Consider the following 24256-nt stretch of genomic DNA (forward strand, 5'->3'; position numbering starts at 1 on the left):
GGAGGGGAGGGAAGGGGAGGGGAGGGGGGATAGTAGAGGATAGGAAAGGCAGCAGGATACAACATACACTACTAGTATGGCAGTAGGTAAAAAAGTGGATGTGTAACCAATGTGAATCTGCAATATGTATATAGGATAAAAATGGGAGTTCATAATCCGCTTGAATCAAATGTATGAGATATGGTATGTCAAGAGCTTTGTAATGTTTTGAACAACTAATAATAAAAAAAATAAAATAAAATAAAGATATTGTGTCCACCTAAAACTAAAAAATAAATATTAAAAAAAATACACTTAAGTCATGAAAGAACCATCAATCAAAATGATTAAATCAATTTCCTTTCACTTTTTTCTCTTATTTGAACTTACATATCAAAAAAAATTAGGCTGGGAATCTAGCTCAGTTGGTAGAGTGCTTGCCTCGCATGCACAAGGCCCGGGGTTCAATCCCCAGGATCACCACTCAAAACAAAAAAGGGAGCGGGGACAGAGCTTTAAAAAAAAATTAAGCAGACTTGTAGCAACCAAAAAATACTTACACTTTCTTAGTAAATTTAATAATGCTGCTGGCCCTCATGCTAGCAGTCCTTTTAAACATGTTCATTGATTGGTATAACTGACTTCACAGATGGTTCTGACTTGATCAGTCTTCAACCAAAAAGTCAAATACCTTCTACAACAAAAGAATTCTATCTGGTTGGAAATGTAACAGGCCCATTTCATGTGAGATAAAACACATTAGCACTTATGACTTATCAAGGGAAATTCTTCCATCATGTAGAAGAAGGAAGATATACCAGGACCCTAAGAAATCATCTAATCCAATTCCTTCATGTTATAATGGAAAAATTAAGGAATTGACTTTGAGCAACTTCCATAATGTAATAAAATGTGAATTATAAAATCAGAATCATATTTCCCAGAAATTTTCAAATTTAACACACCATTTCTTGATAATATTTAAAAGAAACGGTATCTAGAAGGTTTTTTTGGTTTGTTTGTTTGTTTACAGTACTAGGGATTTAACCCAAAAGTGCTCTATTACTGAGCCCGTTTATTTTGAGACAGGGTCTCCCTAAATTGCCCAGGCTGGCCTGCAACTTGCAAACCTCCTGCCTCCTGAGTAGCAGGGATTATAGGTGAACACCACCATGCGTGGCAGGACCAAGAGGTTATGAAAGAAACAGAGTTGCTTAGCCCACCAGCCAATAAGAAAAGTCAATTTAATCAGCAGGTCATAATCTATAATATCTCAAAGAGTAAACAAAACCATTAAAATCCCACACGCTGATTTTTAAAAATATAACATGAGTTTCTTTCTCTTCTCTTGATTCATAGTAAAACAATTCTAAGTCATTCTTTGAGATATATCTGAAATTTACTGGGTAAGCATATATATTTTTATACTCATGTTAATAAGAGCTTAAAAAATAGTGATATTCAGCCAGGCATGGTGGCACATGCCTGTAATTTCAGTGGCTCAGGAGGCTGAGGCAGGAGGATCATGAGTTCAAAGCCAGCCTCAGTGACTTAGTAAAGCCCTAAGCAACTCAGCAATACCCTGTCTCTAAATAAAAAAGGGCTGGGGATGTGGCTTATTGGTTAAGCACCTCTGAGTTTAATCACCAGTATCAAAAAAATAAATAAATAAATAAATAAATAAATAAAGTGATATTCAACCTGATTGATAAATTACTGTGCTCACTTGAATTACTTCCCAAGTACAGCAGCATCTCATTCATTATACAGAACAAGACAAAGTTAAAAATTTCATAGGCTAATCAACTTCATACGTACTCATCAAGAAGAGGAAAAAGAAAATTTAAGAAATTTTTGAGAACTGAAGGTATTACTATCATAGCTTTTACATAGACTTCTAAATAATCAAAGGCAAAAAATAAGGATATACCTAGTTTTCAGTTTTCTACAGTAAGAATATATAACTTTTAAAAAAGAAGTTGGTAAGTTCTACTTGACGGGGTCCATGACTCACATAAACCCCTTAATATCACACCAATTCCCTTATGCAGTAAAGTATTTCTAAAAACAAGAAGTGAGCCATTAAGTGACTTTTCCAAGGTTACCCACACCTAAAGCCAAGCTTAGAATACAAGTCTTCCCATACCAAGATCAATGAAATTGTACTGTCCTATTTACTAACTACAAAATGACTACTTTCATACTTGATCATGAACATCATTTAAATTTAAATTATTAGCCTAAACCAGTTATCCTGAAACCTTCTTGCAATAATTAGGGTGAAAATCAAACATCACATTATTCATCATTCCTCCTCTAACAAACACTTACATAAGTCTCATTTATTGCATCCAACTGCAGATCATCAGTGTCTGTGAAATAACCAAGTTCAGCAAACAGGGTAGAATCTTTAAACAAAAGAAGAGAGATTAATTGTTAATTTAATGATCTGACAAGAGAATAAACACTGTATCTGTTACTCCAGCTTTGCTAGGGTTTCTCATTAGCCACTACTCTTATTGATAAATTTGAGTCACGTGAATGACAAACAATTCAAAGCTAGTTTCAACATTATATGCATTATATGCATTATTTTCCATATAATTTTCATCTTATAGACTAAATCCTTACACTAGGAATTCAAAAAGGCTTTTTATAGTACGTCATGTTGGAATAACTGGCAGTAATTTTCTGGAACATTACAAACAAAAATAGTGATGATACCTCTGGGCTCAGCACAAAAAAATAATGTGGTTGATCAGCAACGATACTTGGAGAGGATTGTGGAAAATATACATGCATTGTGTGTTTGCCATCTCTGCCTTCAGTTAAGTGTACAAGCAATTTTCTTATCTAGATAATAAAAATTGGTCTAGGACTGGTTGTGTAGTACACACTGGTAATCCAACTGACTTGAGAGGCTGCAGGAAGAGTTTAGCAATTTAGAGAGACCTTCTCTCAAAAAAACAAACAAAACAGGACTGGGGATATAGCTCCATAGTAGAGCACTCCTGGGTTCAATCCCCAATACTTCTCCCGGAAACACACACACACACAAAGTTGATGTAGAATGTAGCTCAGTGGTGGAGTGTTTGCTTAGCATGTACAGACCATGGGTTCAATAAGCGGGGGTGGGGGGGATTCATTTCAGCAATCTGAACTACATCCCAATTTTTTAATGAGGCTTAATTATAAGAAAAATATGAGTATAGAAAAGACTCCTCAAGTCAGGCATGGTGACACACTCCTGTAATCACAGCAACTCAGAAGGCTGAGACAGGAAATTCACAAGTTTGAGGCCAGCCTAGGCAACTTAGGGAGACCCTGTCTCAAAATAAAAAAGAAAAAGGGCTGGAAATGTAGCTCACTGATAAAGACCCCCTGGGTTTAATCCCTAGTATGGGAAAAAAAGAAGAAGAAAGAAAACAATTCTTCAATAAACTAGATTGAAAATTTTGTAGAAAAAGATCAAGGCCCAAGATGACTGATCAACATATAATCTGTAAAGTTTTCTCTAACACTTTCAGAATTTCAAAGGCTTTGAGGAGGTTTCCAAATCTAGGTCATTTGAGCTGGGCACGGTGGGGCATGCTTGTCATCTCAGCTACTCAGGGAGGGTGAGACAGAAGAATCTCAATTTAAGGTGAGCCTAGGTAACAGCAAGACCCTAACTCAAAAAGCAAACAAACATATCTAGGTCCTCCTGTATATTCTATTACCACACCACTGAAACTGCTCTGGTCATTTCCTCACTATACATGTTTATAAATTATACTGCCAGCCTATTACTTTCTTGGCCAATGACAAACATTTTACCAAATTAAAATAGTAACTAGTTATTTCAAAATCAGGAATAAAAACTGTCTTTTCCTGCATAAAAATTAAAGGTGGGTTTGTTTTTTAAAAAATAAATAAATAAATAGTAACTAGTAAAAAACTGTATATATAGTAAGTTATTACTATGTGTAATTATCAAGGTATGTGTGCATTAGCAAGGTACACGCAATAATAATACAACTCTAAGAAACAGATACCTTAAACTCAGCTCAAGAGCTGATAAACAAAGTAGGTGACTGTGGCTATATGACCATACAGGTAGGCTGAAACTCCTTGAGAGTTTCTCCATGTCCTCTGTCTCTCATTTCTTTCCTCCCATTTGATTTTGAACCTGCTCCAATCAGGTTCCTCCCTACACACACAAACACACACACACACACACACACACACACACACACAATTAATGTCACCAATGACTTCCATATGTTAAATTAAATGGTAAATTTGTAGTATTCAAATTACCTGACCTATCAACAGCAATTGACACAGTAGACCCTTTCACATTAAATGAAACATTTCTTCACATAGCTTTCCAAAATATATTAACCTTGTTTTTCTCCTGTCTCATTTGTTGCCCCTTCCTTAATGGGTCCTCATCTCCCAAACATGAACTTGTCCCTGAGCTTACACAGGGACTTTGAGAAGCTGCTTTTGCTAAAAGCACTAACTCTTTACTTAAGTCTGCAGATGTCAGTGGCAGGATAAATCTTGGCATCTCTGCCTTTATTTTGAATCTGTCTCCTTTATTACCTTCAACTTTGGGTCAGGTTCCTATTCAGTTCTCATAGCTTTAAATAGCATCTATATGCCAAACATTCCCAAATATATATTCCCCACACTTCAAGAAACGTGGACACATGGAATATTGTTATCTCCTATTGTGTGTTTGAAAGGCATCTCAAATTTCACACATCCCAAACTGAGCTCCTGATCACCTCCATTAAACAATAGTTCTATCTTCATCTCAGTTAATGACAAGTCAATTCTCCCAGTTGCTCAGGCCAAAAACCTTGGAATTATTGTCTATTCTCCCATTTTGCATTCAATCTACCGGCAAATTCTGTCAGCCTTATATTCAAAATACAAATCCATAATATGGCTTCCTACCAATTCCTTCCATTGTTCCTTCGCTTCCTGTCCATATCCCTCCTAATAAAGAGAAGTCAGCTTCAGAGGAAGTAGAACAACGAGAGTGATGGGGTTTTGTACAGTGTACCTGGTATACAGAGAAATGGGATTGATTGTATGGGAGAAGGGGAAGTGGCAGCATGTTCCAGCCACCAATGAAATGGGATTAGTGGGAGAGAGAACAGAGTGGCAGATGGAAAAGGCAGCCTGAGTAGTTAGCAGAGTAAGTACATTTAGCAATATATTTAACTGGCAGAGCAAATGATTAAATCTAAAATAACTCGAGTCTGATTTCTCCTTGTCTAAAAAAGGAATTAAAAACATGGAAAAGGGAAAGATTAAAAGAACCATAAGCAGGAAGAAAAGAGAAGGTACTGGAGAATAAAACTGATCATATTATGTTATACGCATAAATGAATATGGCATAATGAATCTCATTATTATGTAAAATTATAATGCACCAATTAAAAAATAATTATTTATAAAGATGTAGTATAGGTCAGTTCAGCAAACAAGCAGATTGAGGGAAAGAGGAGAGGAGAGGAAGGGAAGGGACTGGGGAAGGTGACTGACCTTATTTTAAGTGCATATCCAAATATTGCATAATAAATCCCACTATTACATATAACTAAATGCACCAATAAAAAATTAGCTTTAAAAACGAAGCAGAAAAACAAAAGAACAGTCTAGAGGTAAAGCACACTTTGGATTTTGAGACTAGTGAGAAAAAAGAATGCAAAATATCTTATTAGTTTTTATTTTTATCATGTGTGTTGAAATGCCAACATTGTAGATACAGTAGGTTAAATAAAATATTTTCAATTTAAAAAAAAATACCATAAGGGCTGGGGCTGGGGCTCAGTGGCAGAGTGCTTGCCTGGCATGCATGAGGCACTGGGTTCGATCCTCAGCACCATATAAAAATAAAATGAAGGTGTTGTGTCCACCTACAACTAAAAAAGAAAATAATAATAAAAAAAGATGTTGGGGTGGAATTGGAAGTATTAGTAAATGAACTCTTTTAAAAATATATACATACACACACAGGTAGTTACAGATGTTTGGATATGTGTGTTAACATATACATACATACATTTCTTAGTTCTGTTTATTAAGTGGTTCTACCAACAATGACATTTCAGTAGCAATAAAACAATAGTGGAAAAAAAAAAAACTATTATGTGGCCAGGCATGGTGGCACACACCTGTTGTAATCCCAGCGGCTAGGGAGACTGAGGCAGGAAAAACACCAGTTCAGAGCCAGCCTCATCAAAAGCAAGGCACTAAGCAACTCAGTAACAACCCTGTTTCTAAATAAAATACAAAATAGGGCTGGAGATGTAACTCAGTGGTCGAATGCCCCTAAATTCTATCTCCAGAACCCCCCGCCAAAAAAAACTATTGTGTGCCCAGTTCTTGGATACAAAATACCATCTGTTGAGAGCCATCTATGGGTTGTGTGTGGACTACTGCAATCCATGGGCTGTGTGTGGACTGTTGCACATCACAGCCTAATAAACAGGTGTCTGGGAACTTCCAGCGGACATTTCCTCTGGTTGCTGCCCAGACCCATTGTGAGCTCTGCCAAAGGTCCCACACAGTACTCGAGATGGGATGACCTGCTATAACCACGCAGGCACACAGCCCTTCTGAGATGGGTGTGACCTGCCAAGATGCCAATCAATCTGCTGACTATAAGACATCAAAAGCAAGACTCCACCCTTGAAACCTTACCCCTGCCTTTGATGTACCTCTTAAATAAACAACAGGAGCCATTTTCTAATTGTCTAGCTCCAGCTCCTGTGTGGACTGGACCTATCAGGTGCTCCAATCCTTTAAACCTAATTCTGACTTTGTCTTTTGTTCTTTACTAATTATTCTAGACTTTTATTTCTTAGGTGGCTTACACCCTCCTTGGCAGGAAGAAGAACCCCTGCCTCCCCATAACCATCCTCCACTAAACCCAAGCTCTTTGGACAAATGGTTGATTCCAGAGCTGAAACAGAGAAAGTGCAAAATAACCTGAAAAAATCTTGTTGTGTTAGGAAATAAGGAAATTCTCAGTGAATAATAGGACTATATCAAAAGATCAAAGACACCAATATAAATGGACTCCTAGAGGTCAAATCTGGGAAAGTCTGCACAATAAAATAAGGGTATCAGATTACAACACACTGAACCAAAAAAGGAATCAATAAATCAGAAAGAGAAAGAGGGAAATAAAGAAAGAGAGAGGGCTCTTTCTTACAGTACAAGTATTACTTGCAAATTAATGAATGTAGACAGAATGACAGAGATAGATAATTCCCATTTAGCAGCCATTAGAGCAGTAGGAAATACAGACTGGAATTACTGATGAAGCTAAAGTTGGTGGGTAGAGATTTAATAAGAATAGGAGCCATTTTGACTGAGCAACCATAGTGACAGGAGCCAAAGCAGCAGCGCAGGTTGTCCCCGTTTACCCTCCCCCTTCCCTTCTCTGGTTAACTACCCGGGTCCCCTACAATCCACAGTCCCGGTCCTGTCATGTCCCAGAAACTAGAAGAAGAGAACCCTGCGGAGGAGACCGGCGAGGAGAAGCAGGACACGCAAGAGAAAGAAGGTATTCTCCCTGAGAGAGCTGAGGAGGCAAAGCTAAAGGCCAAATATCCAAGTCTAGGACAAAAACCTGGAGGCTCTGACTTCCTCATGAAGAGACTTCAAAAAGGGCAAAAGTACTTTGACTCAGGAGACTACAACACGGCCAAAGCCAAGATGAAGAATAAGCAGCTGCCGAGTGCAGGACCAGACAAGAACCTGGTGACTGGTGACCACATCCCCACCCCACAGGATCTGCCCCAGAGAAAGTCCTCACTCGTCACCAGCAAGCTTGCGGGGTAACCTGGGACCCCTTTCCTCCCCTTCCTCACCCTCTGGACTCTTATATATTGTAGGCAGGGATGGAATGGGCACATAGTCACATCTTCTCAGCGTGCTAGCTAGGAAGGACTTGAGATTCTGCTGGGGGATACTGTGAAGGTAATGTAGGTTGAAGAGGGGCTCTGAGTTTGTTTCTTAGTGGCTGAGACTTCCATACCCTCACTGTAGCCCAGGTAGGTGCCCAGAAATAGGAAAGACTAGGATTGGATAATGCTGCATACTTTTTCTTTTGTGAGAAACTGGAAAGAGATGATTTCTCCTTTTTAAAAGAGAATGTCTCCAGATTAGGAATAATGTGGCAGGTTTAACATCCTAAGACTAACCTGACATAGTTGGGAAAGGTAGATTGAGACATGTTTTCTGTGCTTCTAAGTGTTTTGTCCCGTTAGGCTGCTATTGCTTCATGTTTTCATTATGGGAGGTTTAGAGAACCCACAAAAAGGAAAACCGATTTGCTTGCCTACGACTATAGTGCCCACTTAACCTCCTTTATTTAGTATCTCTTACAGTTTGTCCTGGCTTGCAAATGATGTAAACTTTGATGAACATTTCTGATGGAAAATGGGCACCTATTCTCTCTCTTCCAGCATGTTACTTTTGAAAGTTTTGTTGAGTAGTGGATCTAAGAGCACTGATTCAGGAGTCAGAGATGTTTGGATTCTAGTTTGACTCAGTGTTGGCAGACTGTTGTATAACTTGGTAACATCATTCAGCCTCTCAGCATTTCTGTTTCCTCATCTGTAAAATAGTTAAATATGTATAAGACTGATTTGATCCTAAAATTCTGTATCTGCCAGCAGAAAAACTTTGTGCTAGTTCATCATAAAACCAAAAGTGAGAAAGGCCAAAAAAAAAAAAAAAAAGAATAGGATATTGGTGTCATGTCAGATTATCTCACCCCAATAGTAATAAAATACAAAAGGAGAAACAATGACTTGATGTTGCAAGCCACCCATGGGTTGTGTGTGTGAGCTATGCATATTTGAACGTATGAAGGGACTGGTCTGGTGTTGCATGCTGATTGGACTGTGCGACGCAAATGTGGCCTTCCTCTCACTCTGCCTATGATCCCACACAGCACCTGAGATGAGTGTGACTTGCCAAGATGTCAATTAATCTGCTGACCATAAGACATCACCAAGCAAGAGCTCACCCTGGGAAATCCTACCCCTTGCCTTAGTTGGGTGGAATATTCTATCAAATGTCTTCTCCCCAATAAATAGGAGGTTTTCAGGTGTGCTCACTCTCTTGCTATTTCCAGCCCTGCCCAGCATGGAGCTGACCCTTGAGTTACCCTCATTCTTAGAAACTCATATTCATGTGCTGCGTGGTTTCTTCGACATTTTCTTAGTTATTGATATAGCCAGCTCCTTTGAACCCAAGCTCATCTCGCTAGCCAGGCAAGCTGGCAACAACTTTACAGCAGAGAAACATGGCGGACTGCAAACTTAACCAGGTGACCAAGGTGAACATCACCTTGTGATGGATCAGCATAGTGTGCCTCCAAATGAGATGCAAAGAGAAGAGCATAACATCATTTCTCTGGCATTTCTTTCATGGATACATGGACTAAATTTGAACTTAAGGAAAAAATAGATATACCTAGGTTTAGGATCATCTTCTAAAATAAAAGACCTGTACTCTTCATGATTGTCAAAGTCATGTCAGGCAGGAAAAGACCAAGAAACTATTCCAGATAGAAGGACACTGATGGACAGGTCAAGTAAAAGCAATATGTACTTACAGGTGGAATCCCACACTAGAAAGGGGAAAGAAGCATTATAAGACAAATGGAAAAATTGGAATGGTATCTGTAAATTGTATGGTAGTATTGTATCAGTGTTTACTTCCTGACTGGAAGAATTGTATGATAATGAGATGGGGATTTGAGGATATATAAAGAAAGATAGACCAAATCTCAAAGGAAGCACTCATAAAGAGTTGAATGCAGGAAACACCCATAAACCACTGGAATGCAGAAAATGCCCACAAACCACTGAAACTCTTGAGCAACCCAGCCCGTACCCTTGGTCCATACCTTTGACCTATGCCCTTGCCTAAAAAAAAAAAAAAAAAGTAATATGAGAGTAATGTGCAAGCACTAGAAAAACTGGTACAAAATGGTGTAACTCCTCCGGGGATCCTCCTCTAGTCCAGCCCCTAGCAACTGTCCCTTCTATAAATACTAATACCCTACACCAAGAGGTTTCTGTCTCTTCTTCTGGAAACAGCCTGCACTCTACCTTAAATGTTTCTCTGCTTTCCCAAATAAAACTTTGTCTGGGGTCTGCAGTTGTGGCTCAGTGGTAAAGCACTTGCTTAGCAGGTGTGAGGCACTGAGTTCAATCCTCAGCACGACATAAAATAAATTTTAAAAGTATTTAAAAAAATTGTGTCTCTGACATGCTGAAATTCTTTTCCTTCAGGAATATCGAGGACCCTACTAAGTCAAGGTCCCCTCTCTTGAAACTCCAAGATAGGAAGTACACTTATTGGTTTGTTTTTCTCTCTTTTTATTTTTTAGGTTGGAGGTGCATTATACACTATAGTATTTAATACCTCTTTCTCTGAAGAAAGAAAAATGGGGCAAATGCAGTGTGAAGGGCATGCAAGACTTCTTTGTACTGTTCTTACAACTTTCTGTATGTTTGAAAGTACTTCAAAAATTTTAAAAATGTATACACATGCATATATATTCATAAACTAGCCACTTATCATTACTTTCACTGCTACCATTATAACTCATGGGGATTGCTTACAGGGGCCTCCAAGTAGTCCCTCAGCTTCTTGTCTTGCCCTCTTTCAATCTATGTTCAATGAATCAGCTAAACTAAGGCTATAAAAACAAAGGATATTACTGGGAATCAGAATTCTCATAGTAAAAGAAAAGAAATGCAAGTATAGTCATGTACAGTAACATCTCATTCCACAACATCCAGCTATATAACTGTCATTCCATAAGATTATAGTGGAGCTGAAAACTTCTTATTGCCTAGTGACATCATAGCCATCATAATGTTTTAGTATGATGCATTACATCTTAGTAAGATGCATTACTCAGGTGTTTGTGTGATGCTGATATAAATAAAACTACTCTGTTGCCAATTCTATAAAAGTATATCATATACAATTATATATACAATGTACATAAGACTTGATAATGATAATCAATGATTATGTTACTAGTTTAGTATTTACTATAATTTTTATCATTAATTTAGAGTATGCTCCTTCCATATGTGAAAAAAAGTTTACTGTAAAACAGTACACCATGTTGCAGTGGCACACATCTGTAATTTCAGCAATTCAGGACGCTGAGGCAGGAGGATCCCAAGTTTGAAGCCAGCCTGGGCAACTTGGTGAGATGTTGTCTCAAAATTCAAAAAATAAAAACAGCTGGCAGTGTAGCTCAGAGTTAGTGTGCTCTTGCGTTCAATGCCCAGTACCACAAAAAAAAAAAAAGAAAAAACTACACCATGTTCCACTAGCAGACACCTCATACATCTCATGTTTACTGCATCTCAACTGCATCATTTTTCTCTCTTGTTTAATTGAATTTCCTGTTCTTCTGTTCATCATGGCCCTAGGAGCAATAAGCGTCACTAAATACAAATATATCGTATAATCTAAGTGTGTAGTAGACTATTCCATCTAGTTTATGTAAGCATATTCTATGATGTTTGCATAACACTTCTCAGAATGTGTCCCTGTTGTTAAGTGGTGCATGACTATATTTAATGCATGAAGGTAAGAATAAACCCTGTGATTTGGCTTTGAACCCTAAGTATTAGTATGAATTCATGCTTTTTTAATATTTATTTTTTAGTTGTGGTTGGACACAATATCTTTATTTTATTTACTTATTTTTATGTGGTGCTGAGGAATGAACCCATGGCCCTACAGGTGCGAGGCAAGCACTCTACTGCTGAGCCACAACCCCAGCCCCTAAATTCATGCTTTTTAAAAATAAACATTTCCTTGTTCGGGGCTGAGTTCTCACCTAGCATGCACGAAGCACTGGGTTTGGTCCTCAGCACCACATAAATGTAATATAAAGATATTCTGTCCACCTAAAACTTAAGAATAAATATTTTTTAAAAAATATTTCCTTGTTCTTAGGAAATTCATGGTGAAGTATTTAGGAGTATCATATTATCTGCTGCCTACTTTCAGATGACGAGAGAGGATGAAGCACGTGTGATTCTGAAAGAGTGTGGCAGGATGTTAACAGCTGATAAATTTAGATAAGGAAAATACAGGTCATCAATGTACCGATCTTTCAGCTTTTCTATGGTTAACAAACTGATGGTAGTTGATAAATATATGACTATATTTATAGAATATTGTAGAATTCATGAGAAACTAGTGGCACTGGTTACCTCTATAGTATCTCTAATATCTATTGCCTATTCCTATGTCCTTTTCACCAGTTCCACGCTACCAATATTTGGATTTCCTTCAACAGCAATAAACTATGGCAGCTATTATTTTTAGTTTGCATAGGCAGCTTTTCCACCTGACTCCACCTTGATCATTTATTTGTTTACTTCTTATAAGTTTAGCAAAATGAGAAATAGGCCACTAGGTTTAGCAGTATGAAATCAGTGGCGACCTTAGAAATAAATAGCTTCAGCAGAGTGATATAATCTGATTGAAGTGAGTTTAAGAGACATGAGAGAAGAGAAACTAGCATCACTGAACATGGACTTTTAAGGAACTCTGCTATAAAATAAAGAGAAAAACTTCTAAGAGGAGTTTTGTTTCCTTTCTTTTTAACTACATGTGTACTGACAGAGATGATCTAGTGTAAAGAGGGATAAATGATGCAAGAAACAGAAGGAAGAATATATTGAGCAATATTCTTGAATATATGAGGAGGAATTTAAAACACATGAGAAAGGGCTGGCTCTAGCTCATTTGAAGAATGAGGGAAAAGATGCTGGAAGTTTGAGGAGGGAAGCAACTTCATAAAACAATCATCAAAGTGAGAGAGTAGAATCAGGGAAATATGGTTGGCCTGCTTTAGGTTAGTATCATGAATTTAAAGTAAGACCAGTCAGCATAGATTGAATTTCAGCTACATTCTGCTATTAGTGCAGGCATGGGGTAGGCAGAGTCAGATTTAATAAAGGTTGGTAGCTTATCCAAAGAGACCTACACAACAAGTTACCAACAAGGATGTTAAGGTGTAAGCAAAGAATAGTTACAATGATGTCCATGGTATTTTAACCAGGTAAGGGGAAAATGATGACATGAAGGTAATGAGAGACAATGAAAAAATGGAAAAATCTTAGTGGAGCTGAAGGATTTTTGGAATTGGAATATTAAAGGGAGTGAACTAGTAGGACAGGAGATAGTGATCAGAGTTAGATTCTTTGAAAGTGAGATCATGTTATGGGACATAACAGCACATAGGCTTATGATCAGAGGAGTAAATAGCCAAGACAGGCAAAAAACAAGAGCGCAGGTCCAGGAAATAAATGTTTGAAGGTTCTTCTCTGAGAATACTGAAATCATCTAATAATGTTGGAGAGAGTGACAGTAAGCTAGTTGCTGAAATTTTTCAAAAAGTGAGTGAAAATGACTCAGAGGATGACATATTATGACAAAATGAGCTTCACACCTAGATATTTTCAGGGAGCAGGGGAGGAAAAGGAAGGACCTTTGCTACCTTCAGAGGCACCATGGTAAAAGGTTTGAGAATAAAAAAAGTTACTGCTCAGGTACTTAGGGAAAGCTGTGTCATCAGGTTTTGGTTAGTACCAGAAGGCAATGAGAACCTTCACAGAAGAGACTGAAGACACAGAAGAAACCACAATGGGAGGAACCTTCTGATCTTAGTACATATGTCTTATGTGGAGGGGAACAAAAAAGAAAGAGTGGTTTGGCAGCAGGCAAGCAGGAGGGAGAGGGAGAATATAGAGAGCAAATAAGCTATAAAAAGATGCTCAACATCATATGTCATCAGAAAATTGCAAATTGAAACAATGAGATACCACCACACACTTATCAGAATTGCTAATCTCCAAAACACTGGTAATAGTAAATGTTAATGAGGATGTGGAGCAACAGAACACCCATTCAATGCTGGTGGGAAAGCAAAATGATACAGCCACTTTGGAAGAAAGTTTGGCAGTTCCTTACAAAATAAAATGTACTCCAACCACACAACTCAGAATATCATGCTCCTTGGTATTTACTCAAATGATTTGAAAACTTATATTCACACAAAAACCCACACACACTTTTATAACAGCTTTATACATCTAGGTTGAAAGCAACCTACATGTATAAAATACATCTAGGTTGCTTCCAACCTAGATGGTAAATGGGTATGAAAACTGTACTATGGACTAAACTGTGTTCCCCCTATCCTGACAAATCCATTTATTGAAGCCCTAACACCCAATATGACTGTATTCACAAATAAGGTCTTTAGGAGCTAAGTTAAATGAGGTAATAAGGGGTGTGGTCCTAATCTGATAGGACCATGGCCTTACAAGTAGAATGAACTGGACATAATTTTCTTATGTTCATATTTGAATACATGACCAGTATAACTCCACATCATGTACAAACACAAGAATGGAAGTTATACTCCATGTATATATAATATGTGAAAATAAATTCTACTGTCATGTATAACTAAAAAGAACAAACAAAAAAAATAAAAAAAAATTCTCTCCCAATGACATGTGATAATGCATTAAAAAAGCAGCCATCTGGGCTGGGGTTGTGGCTCAGTGGCAGAGCGCTTGCCTCACACATGTTAGGCACTGGGTTCGATCCTCATAAAAAAATAAGCAAACAAGACAAAGATATTGTGTCCATGTATAACTAAAAAAATATTAAAGAAAAAAAAGGAAGTAGCCATCTACAACCGGAAGAGGGCCCTCACCAAAAGTGGAGCTTCCCATTTGGAACTTTCCAGCCTCTAGAACTGTGAGAAACCAAAATAATGTTGTTTAAACCACTCAGTCTATGATATTTTGTTATGGCAGCCTCACAGACTAATATACTATGGAACTGATACACTATGATATTTACATACAATGTAAATTTAATCAGTGTGAAAAAATAAGGTATCAAGCCACAAGAGACATGGAGGCACCTTAAATGCATACTGCTAAGTGAAAGAAGTCAATTTACAGAGGTTACTTACTTTACAATTCCAAATATATGACATTCTTCAAAAGGCAAAACTATGGAGACAGTGAAAAGATCAGTGGTTGGAAGGAGAACTTGGGAAGAGGGAATGGGAAAGAAATGAATAGGTGAAGCACAAGGAATTTGGGGGGCAGTAAAACTATTGTGTATGATATTGTAATGATGGTTACTTTCCTTTGGCCATCAAAACTCAAAGAATTAACCTTACATTAAGGTGCGCAGGTGTGGCAGCTCATGCCTATAATTCCAGCAACTCAGGAGGCTGAGGTAGGAGCATCATGAGTTCAAAGCCAGACTCAGCAATTTAGCGAGGCACTTGCAACTCAGTGAGACCCTGTCTCTAAATAAAATTTAAAAAAAAAAAAAAAAGCTGGGGATGTGGCTCAGTGGTTAAGCACCCTAGAGTTCAATTCCAAGTACCAAAAAAAAAAAACCTTAAGTTTAGAATTATTTAAGAGTGAAAGCAGTAAAACAGACACACACACACACACACACACACACACACACACACACACACAGTAAACCTTATGAACTTTAGTTAATATTAATGTATCAATACTATTTTATTGTAGCAAAAGTGTTAATCTAATGCCAACATGTTACCAATAGGGAAATTTTATGGAGTAGGGAAGAACTATATGTGCTCAATTATTCTGTAAATCTAAAACTATACTAAAAAAGAAAAAAGACTCTAAAGTACTAGATAAAAATAACTGTGAAATTCAAATTTCAATTTACATCAAGTTTTATTAGAACACGGCCATTCTCGCTCATTTACAGATTGTTTGTTTTGTTACTCGGAATTGAATTCAGGGGCACTCAGCCACTGAGTCATACTTCTAGTCCTAATTTGTATTTTATTTAGAGACAGGGTCTCACCTAGTTGCTTAGCACCTCACTTTTTGCTGAGGCTGGCATTTACATTTTTTATGGCTGCTTTTATATAACAGCAACAGAGAGGAGTAGCTACAAGAGACTGCATGATCACAATTGCCTGAAATAATTACTATCTGAACCTTTTCAAAATGTTTGCAGACCTTTGCTCTTAATTTCATTACCCAAGTTAAAAGGAGCAGGGAGCACATTCCATCATGGGCTATTCTGAGATAATCACTTTATTTAATTTATTTAAAGTCCTTAGTCACAAGAAATAGAAATTATCTAATCTGACCTGATTTTTAAAAACCTATCTGGTTAGTTTTGTTTTGGCAAGGGATTGAACCCAGGATCACTTTGCCACTGAGCTACATTTCCAGCCCTTTCTTTCTTTTCTTTTACTTTTTTTTTTTTTCAGATTCACATCAATTTTATTAGAACAAATTCTTTTTTTCTTTTCTTTTTTTTTTTCTCACTAAATTGCTGAAGCTGTCCTCAAATTAGCAATCCTCCTACCTCAACCTCCCAAATTGCTGGGATTACAGGCATGTGCCACCACAACTGGCTTAGCTATATAGCTTCTAATATTTAAAAAAAAAAATCAAGTATATCAGTAAAGCATTTGAACACCCAAACAACAACTCTCACAGAACAAATCCATATTTACTGAGAAACACTAGCAGATAGTAGTTTTATACTTGAGTGCTTGCAAAAATCTATCCCTTTAGTGAACACCTAAGAAATTAAAGTTTTCAAAGAAAAGGAATTTAAAAAGGGAAGCCTAGAAAACAACGGTAAGGAGAAGCACTCAGGGAGGGGAAGGGAAGGGTACCTAGGAGAAAAAAGTCATTCATCCAACAACAAAGAACTGAATGTTCCATTAAAGAATATTAGAACTAGGAGTCAGGAAAGTGGATTCTGGGTATTAGAACATAAAGTATAACATTAGGAAATATACCCCTAGTTATAGTTTAAGAAATATCATGAAAATATAATATGAACTAGCTGAGAAAACAAATCATAACTCTCTGACATACTGAAGTAGACTTGTTGATAAAAGGCATTGTAGGAAGAATCAAATTTGGAGAAAAAAAAAGTTAGGAAAGCAATATAGGATACAGACTAGGGGCATAAGCTTTCGAGGTAGAGAAGCCTGATTCTGATCCTGCTTCTACCACTCACTAGCTCTAAGTCTCTGAGCACAAATTCTCTCTCAGCCTCAGTTTCCTCATCTATAAAATAACAGTATCTCAGTAAACTATTGTAAGGATTAGATAAAATAATGCATATAAAGAGTTTAGGGGCTTGGGTTGTGGCTCAGAGGTACAGCATTCGCCTAGCATGTGTGAGGCACTGGGTTCAGTCCCCAGCACCACATAAAGCAAAATAAAGACATCGGGTCCACCTATAACTAAAAAATAAATATTTTTTAAAAAGAGTTTAGTACAGTTCTGACAAAAATAAAGTGCTAAATAAATGGTAATTGTTAATGTAACTAATATATGTGGCTTGGGAAAATGCATTGAGAATAAACAGTTTTTCCAGAAATTGTTAGAAAATCTACCCAAAGACTGAAATAAAAATCTCTCATACAATAATTTTAAAGAATGTCTAAAAAAAACATGTCTGCCATCAGAAAATTAAATGAGGACTTCGGTTCAATAAATGGAGTTGAAATTCCACTCACAGAGAACGTTGGTTCAAGGGAGAAAAACAAAATCAGTCTGGTTTTCTCCCAAATTCTAAAGTTGGTGAATGCTGTAGGCCCACTACAGATTCCATTCAGAGCCCTCATAATCCCAAATTCATACCAAAACCCAAGACAGTATTACGTCTTGCAGTCAAATGGAGAATAAATAAGTCATGGTGGCTCGTGCCTATACTCCCAGTTACTTGGTAAGCTGAAGCCGGAAGATCCCACGTTCAAGGCCAGCCTGGGCAATTTAGCAAAATTCTGTCGGAAAATAAAATAAAAAGGGCTGGGGATGTGGCTCAGCGGTAGAGGGCTCCTGGGCTCAACCCCAGGTCGGGGTAAATAGAGGAGCTTCCTTTAAAGACTTACATGACAAAGCTACTTCTCTCTCATTCCCATTATGTTCCATTCCATACTTTCTGACCGTCAAAACCAAACAAAATATCCATACCAAAAAATTCAGACCTTTATCTGGAGAGCAGTTAGGACTGTATCAGTTTATAAATGTATTATCTAGGTAATCAGGGACTCGAGGTCAGGGGCTTGAGTGCTTTGCTTCTCTGTGAAGACAGACTAGAGCCCTAAAAGTAAAAGCTGCGAGATGAGAATTTTTTTGTTACATACACAGTTTTTCAGACACACCGCGCGGACGGACGGACACCCCCCACACACACACACACCACTACAATCATCACCCACATCCCACGGTCTGAGAAAACAGCTTACAGGCTTTCTGGCGGTCACAGCCATCCTGTCCCACGCTTCCTAATCGCCCTCAAAACCATCACCTGGTACTTCCCCAACGGAAACAGTAAAATAAACGATAATAATTCCAATCAAGACAACATTTTGCTCTCACTGTGGCCAAGATAGAAGCCGAACGGTTCTGCTCGACAATTCCAGGGCCATGGTCAGGGGCAACGAGTGGCCTCACTCCCAGGGCTAGGCTCATCCACACCTGTCACCAAGAGTGGGCGGAAGTAGGGAGGAAGAAATCGGTAAACGCGGACTCGAGCCACCCCTGATACATTCGCAGATCCCACTCACCCCACTCTTCATCTGGTCTGTGAGAGAGTCCTGGGCTAAAAGGCGACTCCATGGTGCCGGCAACACCAGCCGGCTCCCCGAAAACACAAGTTCCTGGGTCCTAGAACTCGGTGAGTAATATCTGTGACGGCGGCTGCAAGCGGACAAAATACTCCATACCGCTGACGAGACGGTGGCCGAATGAAGACAAACTTCCTAATGCGCTAGGGACTGGTAGGAAAGAGCCAAGAGAAAGTCAGCAAAGCTAAATAGGATCTCTGTGTAAATGTTTCTCTTTTGGAGTTTTAACATTTTCTGTTCCCCTATTTTAATGGGGGGGGGGTGAGGGAGGTGAAGGCACGCAAATAGCTTCGGTTAAGTAAGTTGTATCAATAATATTAAAAGTGAAATTTTGCAAAATTCCTTTCTGAACATACTGATTTGTTCTTTCTTATACCATACCCCATGTGTCTCAGAACAAAATTAGAGACTAACCATAAACGCAATTTAGTTTTTTCTTATAATTTTGTATTGATGTAAAAAATTCTCCATATGTAAAAGTGAATAAAAGAAAAGCACAACTATTTTTCCACATTCATTAGAACTGTCTCTACTGGCACAGTATCCGAGGTAAGCGACCCTATAAAAGTATACTTTCTAGAAAGTCTACCTTTATGTGAACAAATTAAAGCGAAGTAAATATACAAGATAAACTCCCGTGCCTATAGTTATCTCCAAAAGATTAATTTCTAAAACTACTAGTAAAAGTCCGAGCCGAGCCTATACTAAAACCTGCAATAATGTAAGTTCTTAAACGTTTTATTACTAAAGTGTGAGATTCGGATTTTATTTAAAAGAAACCCACACACATCACGAACTCAAAATGAAAAAAATCAAACTGAATTTGATAGGACAGTTTCAAGAATGCTATTTAATAGTATTTCTTTTTCATCCCTAATTTCAGCCGCTAAAGTACTCTGTCTTAAGAACACGTATCTCTCTAGGACCAAGTGAAATCTTTCCCATGGTTACAAACAAAACAGAAAAGCTTCCCAGAATTCTCCCAACTCCTCGTGGCTGGATGTTACAACAGATTGCAGAAGATGATCAGCCCCGGGGCCCAGGCGGGGGTGGGGTGGGGTGTAGTGATTCAGGAAATACCACTCAAAAGTGACTCTTTCTGTCGTCATGTTACTAACAAGTTTTCATTTAAGGTAAAAATTATAACCCTTTCATTCTGGCACAGATGCACTTTTAAAAACTGGCATAAAAGCGGGGCGGATCATGAACTGAAATGGATTTCCATGCATGTTATGAGTTTGTCGGGATGAACCCAACTACTGTGTACAACTATAAAGCTTTAATTAAAAAATGGCATAAAAATAGTCTTCTGTATCCACCAATCAACTTAATCTTTGAAGAAAATCATAATTGAACTTCAAGCTTTTAAAGGGATTTTTATTTTTTATTCAAAAAGTTTAGGTAATCATGAGGCAAGCATTTCTGTACCTTTCACCAAGAATTAACAAATTTTAACATTTTTCATTTATGTCTCATTTCTTCATAGAAAATATTAAACATTACAGATAAGATTAAACTCTCCTCTACTTGAACTTCTTCCTTCCACATGGGCAACTCCCATCATAAATGTTATAGGAATCATTCTAGTACAATTTTATTTTTGCTTTTACCATGTTTAAATGTTTGTAAATACATAGAGTCGTGGTTTTGTAAAATTTACACAAATGTATTATGCTCTAATGTTCTCCAAATCACTTTCTCATTTGACATACTTTTTGAGATTCTATCCATGTTTTAACTGTTATGTGGTATTTCCAAATACATATATATCTTTTTCCATTTCACTAATGATGGATACTGAGTTTTTTCAATTGTTTACTATTTATGTAAAATATATTTGTATGGATCTCGTTGTGCATTTTTACAAGAATTTTTTTAACATGTATGCTGGGTCACTTACCAAATAATACCAATTTACATCCTCACTATAAGTGATGAATTTTCTCTTTGCTCCACATTCTTACCAACACTAGATATGGCCAGACTTAACCATTTTTGCCACTGTGAAGGGTGGTACTATAATTTATATTTCCCTGACATTTTAAAAATGGTGTATTCTTTCATATTTATTAAACTTTATTTATTGTTCTGTGTCTGCCCACTATTTTATAAACTTTAATTATTGGGTTTTCTTTCCCTCAATGATGTGCAAATTTTTAGACAGCCTACTGTATTCATTTTATTTATATATACATACAATAATTTATATATATATACATATATTTATATATATTATTATGCCTTCTCCCAGATTGACACTTCTTTGTTTATGGGAGTTTTGTCCTCTAGATTTTAATGTAGATAAATTTATCAATCTCTTGATTATGATCTCCACTATTTATATCTAAGAAATTCTTTCCTCTCCCTAGGTCATAAAGGCTTTTATTTTCATTTTTCTTTTTATATTTTTATTATTCTGTTTTTCACACTTTCTTTTTTTCTATTCAATTATTATTGGAATATAGTAACACTGTTTAATTTTATATAACAATCTCATATCTAAAAACCTTAATTCTGGTATTCTAATATTTTATCTAGAAGTTCCTTAGAATTTTCCATTTAGAAGAACTTATATTACCAAACACCAACATTTAAAATTTATTTAACATTTGATTTTATAAAATAAACCTTTAATATGGAAATGTTCAAACACAAGAGACAATATAATTAATCCCCATGTTTCTGTCACCCAGTTTGAACAATCCACTATTCCCTATTTTATCTATCCTCCTTACATTTTTCATTTTGCCTTTTTTTCTCTTTTTTTGGCAGAGAATTTTAAAACAAATCTCACACATTTTATTTTATCAATAAATACTTTATTTTGTGTATCTCTAAAGAGAGAAAGCCTTTTCTTATTTTTCAAAAGAATAATACCCAACAAAATCAACCATTCTACAATATCATCTAATACCTATTCCATGTTCAATTTTCTGTCTCAAAAATGCTTATTAACAGTTCGTTTGTTAAAAATCAGGATCCAGGGGCTGGGGCTGGGGCTCAGCAGTAGTGCACTTGCCTGGCATGCGTCAGGCACTGGGTTCGATTCTCAGTACCACGTATAAATAAATAAAATAAAGGTCTATCAACAACTTAAAAAAATTTTTTTTTAAATCAGGATCCAAATGAGGTCATCACATTGCATTTATTTTATAAGACAGTTCCTTTTTGCTTTCTTCCCTCCATACCATTTGTTGAAGAATCAGAATCATTTGTCCTATAGAATTTCCCATTTTGTCATTCTGCTGATTGTATCTTCATGGTGATGCTTAATTCTTTCCTTGTCATTTGCACCTACAGACTTGGATAGTTTTTGCTTCAGTTTTGTTTTTGCAATGATGCATCAAAGCTACTTTCTTGCATCATATCAGGAGGCATATACATACTGTCCCACTTTTAGAGATATCAAGATTTATCAGTGAGTTCAGAATCCCACCCTACCTCCCTTGTTTTATTATAATGACTAAGACCTCTACTAAATAATATTGAGGATAAGGGCAAGTGTAGGCATCTTTTGACTTGTTCCCAATTTTAATTGCATTTCATTTAAAAGTTTTGCCATTAATTTCTTTTCTGTATTTTTCATATACATTGACTAAGGAAGCTTCCTTCCTTTCTAGTTATAAAGCTTTTTAAATTTTAAGTTTTGAATGTTACTATTTTTCTTGAATCTATTCCCCATTCTCTTTCATCTTAAACCATTAGAACAGAAACGAAATTTGAAAAAGAACTTTTGTCTAGGGAAGTACCACTCTTTGATGTAACTAAGAGGAACCTCTGTCCTGTACCCATACTTTAGAGACTTAGCTGTAATGTGTGACTCTCTCCTCAGGGTAAAAATCCATGGTACCAAAGTATACACATACATACACACCAGCTCCTCATTATGCAGAACAAAGGATGGGGAGACAAGAGGCAGCCTGTGGATCAGAAGCTAACTCTTTGTATTGTAATGTTTAGTTATAGAACCCCATAAAATCAGAGAATTCAAAATTCAAACCTAGCACTCCAGGTTACTATGAAGATATTTGTCAAGAAAATAAGGGCTGGGACATCAATGTTTATAGCAGCACAATTCACAATAGCTAAACTGTGGAGCCAACCTAGATGTCCTTCAGTGGAGGAATGGATAAAAAAAAAAAAAAAAATGTGGCATTTATACACACTGGAATATTACTCAGCACTAAAAAAGAATAAGATCATGGCATCTGCAGGGAATTGGATGGCATTAGAGATTATGCTAAGTGAAGTTAGCCAATCCCAAAAAAAGAAATGCCAAATGTTTTCTCTGATATAAGAGGTGTGACTCAAAGTGGGGAGGGAGGAAGAGCATGGGAGGAAGATTACCTCTAGACAGGGAATAGTGGTGGGAGGGAAAAGGAGGGAGAAGGGGAATAGCAAGGATGGTGGAAGGAGATGGTCATCGTTATACAAAATACATGTATGAAGATGTGAATTGGTGTCAACATACCTTATATACAGAGATATGATAAATTGTGGTATAAAGGTGTATTATGAATTGTAATGCAAAAAATAAATAAGAGAGTTCATGTATAATGGCATAATTTGGCGTGAACATACTTTATAGAGTTACAAAAAACTGTGCTGTGAATGGATAATTATGAATGTAATGCATTCCACTATTGTCATGTATGTAAGAAATACATTTTAAAAAGAGAATGTAAAAGAAAAAGAAAATAAGGGATAGAGTTGTGGCTCAGGGGTGGAGCACTTGTCTAGCTTGAGTGAGGCACTGGGTTCGATCCTCAGCACCAGCTAAAAATAAAATAAAGGTATTATGTCCACCTACAATTGAAAAATAAATGCTTTTTTAAAAAAAAGAAAACAATTTATGTTGAGTTAGATAGCTTGGTTTGTAACTTTAAAGTGTTAAGGCAAATAATATGTAAGCCTCAATTTTGTACTCTCGTGGGAATTCTACAAATGTTGGTGGGAAGCCTGATGGGTGAATTTACAATTCAGTTAAAATTGCATTCCATCAGTCTACTAGATTTTATAATCCAATTTCCAGCATGACTTCTTTGAGACATGTACCACCCTGAACTGTGAACCTAGACATTAGAATATAGAGGTTAAAAGCTCAGATTCTGGAGCCAGTCAAGTTTTGATTCTAAACTAGGTTCAGCTATTTGTTAGCAATCATAACTTTGAGGAAATGACTTAAATCATTGTTAGCCTCAATTCACTTTTAAAATGAGAATAGGATCCATCTCATTGGGTTGTTGTGAGGTTTAAGTCAGGTAATACACATGAGTGCTTAGCATAGTAACAGGAACATGGTATGTGAGTGATAGCTTATTTAAGACCACTACTATTGCTAGGCACTGCACTTTTTTTTTTTAATCAGGTGCTAGGATTAAATCCAGGGTGTTCTATCACAGAGTTACATCCCTAGCCTTTCTTTTCAAATTAATGTATTTGAAAAAAAAAAATTTTTTTAAATTTTGCAGTACTGGGTCCTGGACCCAGAGGTACTTACGAGCTACATCACCACCCCCCACTTTTTTTTTTTTTTTTTTTTTTAATTTT

General features: G+C 36.9%; 2 protein-coding genes across 4 annotated transcripts in view; one reads left to right on the forward strand and one right to left on the reverse strand.

Annotated features, from left to right (window-relative positions):
* Nucleotides 1–18799, reverse strand: part of Atf6 (activating transcription factor 6) — a 243737-nt gene extending 224938 nt beyond the window's left edge. For all 3 annotated transcript variants that reach the window (XM_015491921.2, XM_048810137.1, XM_048810138.1), the window contains exons 1-2: nucleotides 18647–18799; nucleotides 2311–2387 (exon numbers count right to left, since the gene is read on the reverse strand). In XM_015491921.2, coding sequence (XP_015347407.1) covers nucleotides 2311–2387; nucleotides 18647–18698 — 129 coding nt within the window. In that variant the 5' untranslated portion in view covers nucleotides 18699–18799. The remainder of the gene's footprint in view (nucleotides 1–2310; nucleotides 2388–18646) is intronic.
* On the forward strand, nucleotides 7342–8413 carry LOC107147459 (alpha-endosulfine-like). The gene has a single exon (XM_048810140.1). It carries the CDS (start codon nucleotides 7471–7473, stop codon nucleotides 7822–7824), a length of 354 nt encoding a protein of 117 aa, XP_048666097.1. The 5' UTR covers nucleotides 7342–7470; the 3' UTR covers nucleotides 7825–8413.
* Nucleotides 18800–24256: the final 5457 nt, after the last annotated feature.

The sequence above is a fragment of the Marmota marmota genome, unplaced genomic scaffold (genome assembly GCF_001458135.2).
Source record: "Marmota marmota marmota unplaced genomic scaffold, marMar, whole genome shotgun sequence".
Lineage (NCBI taxonomy): Eukaryota > Metazoa > Chordata > Mammalia > Rodentia > Sciuridae > Marmota > Marmota marmota.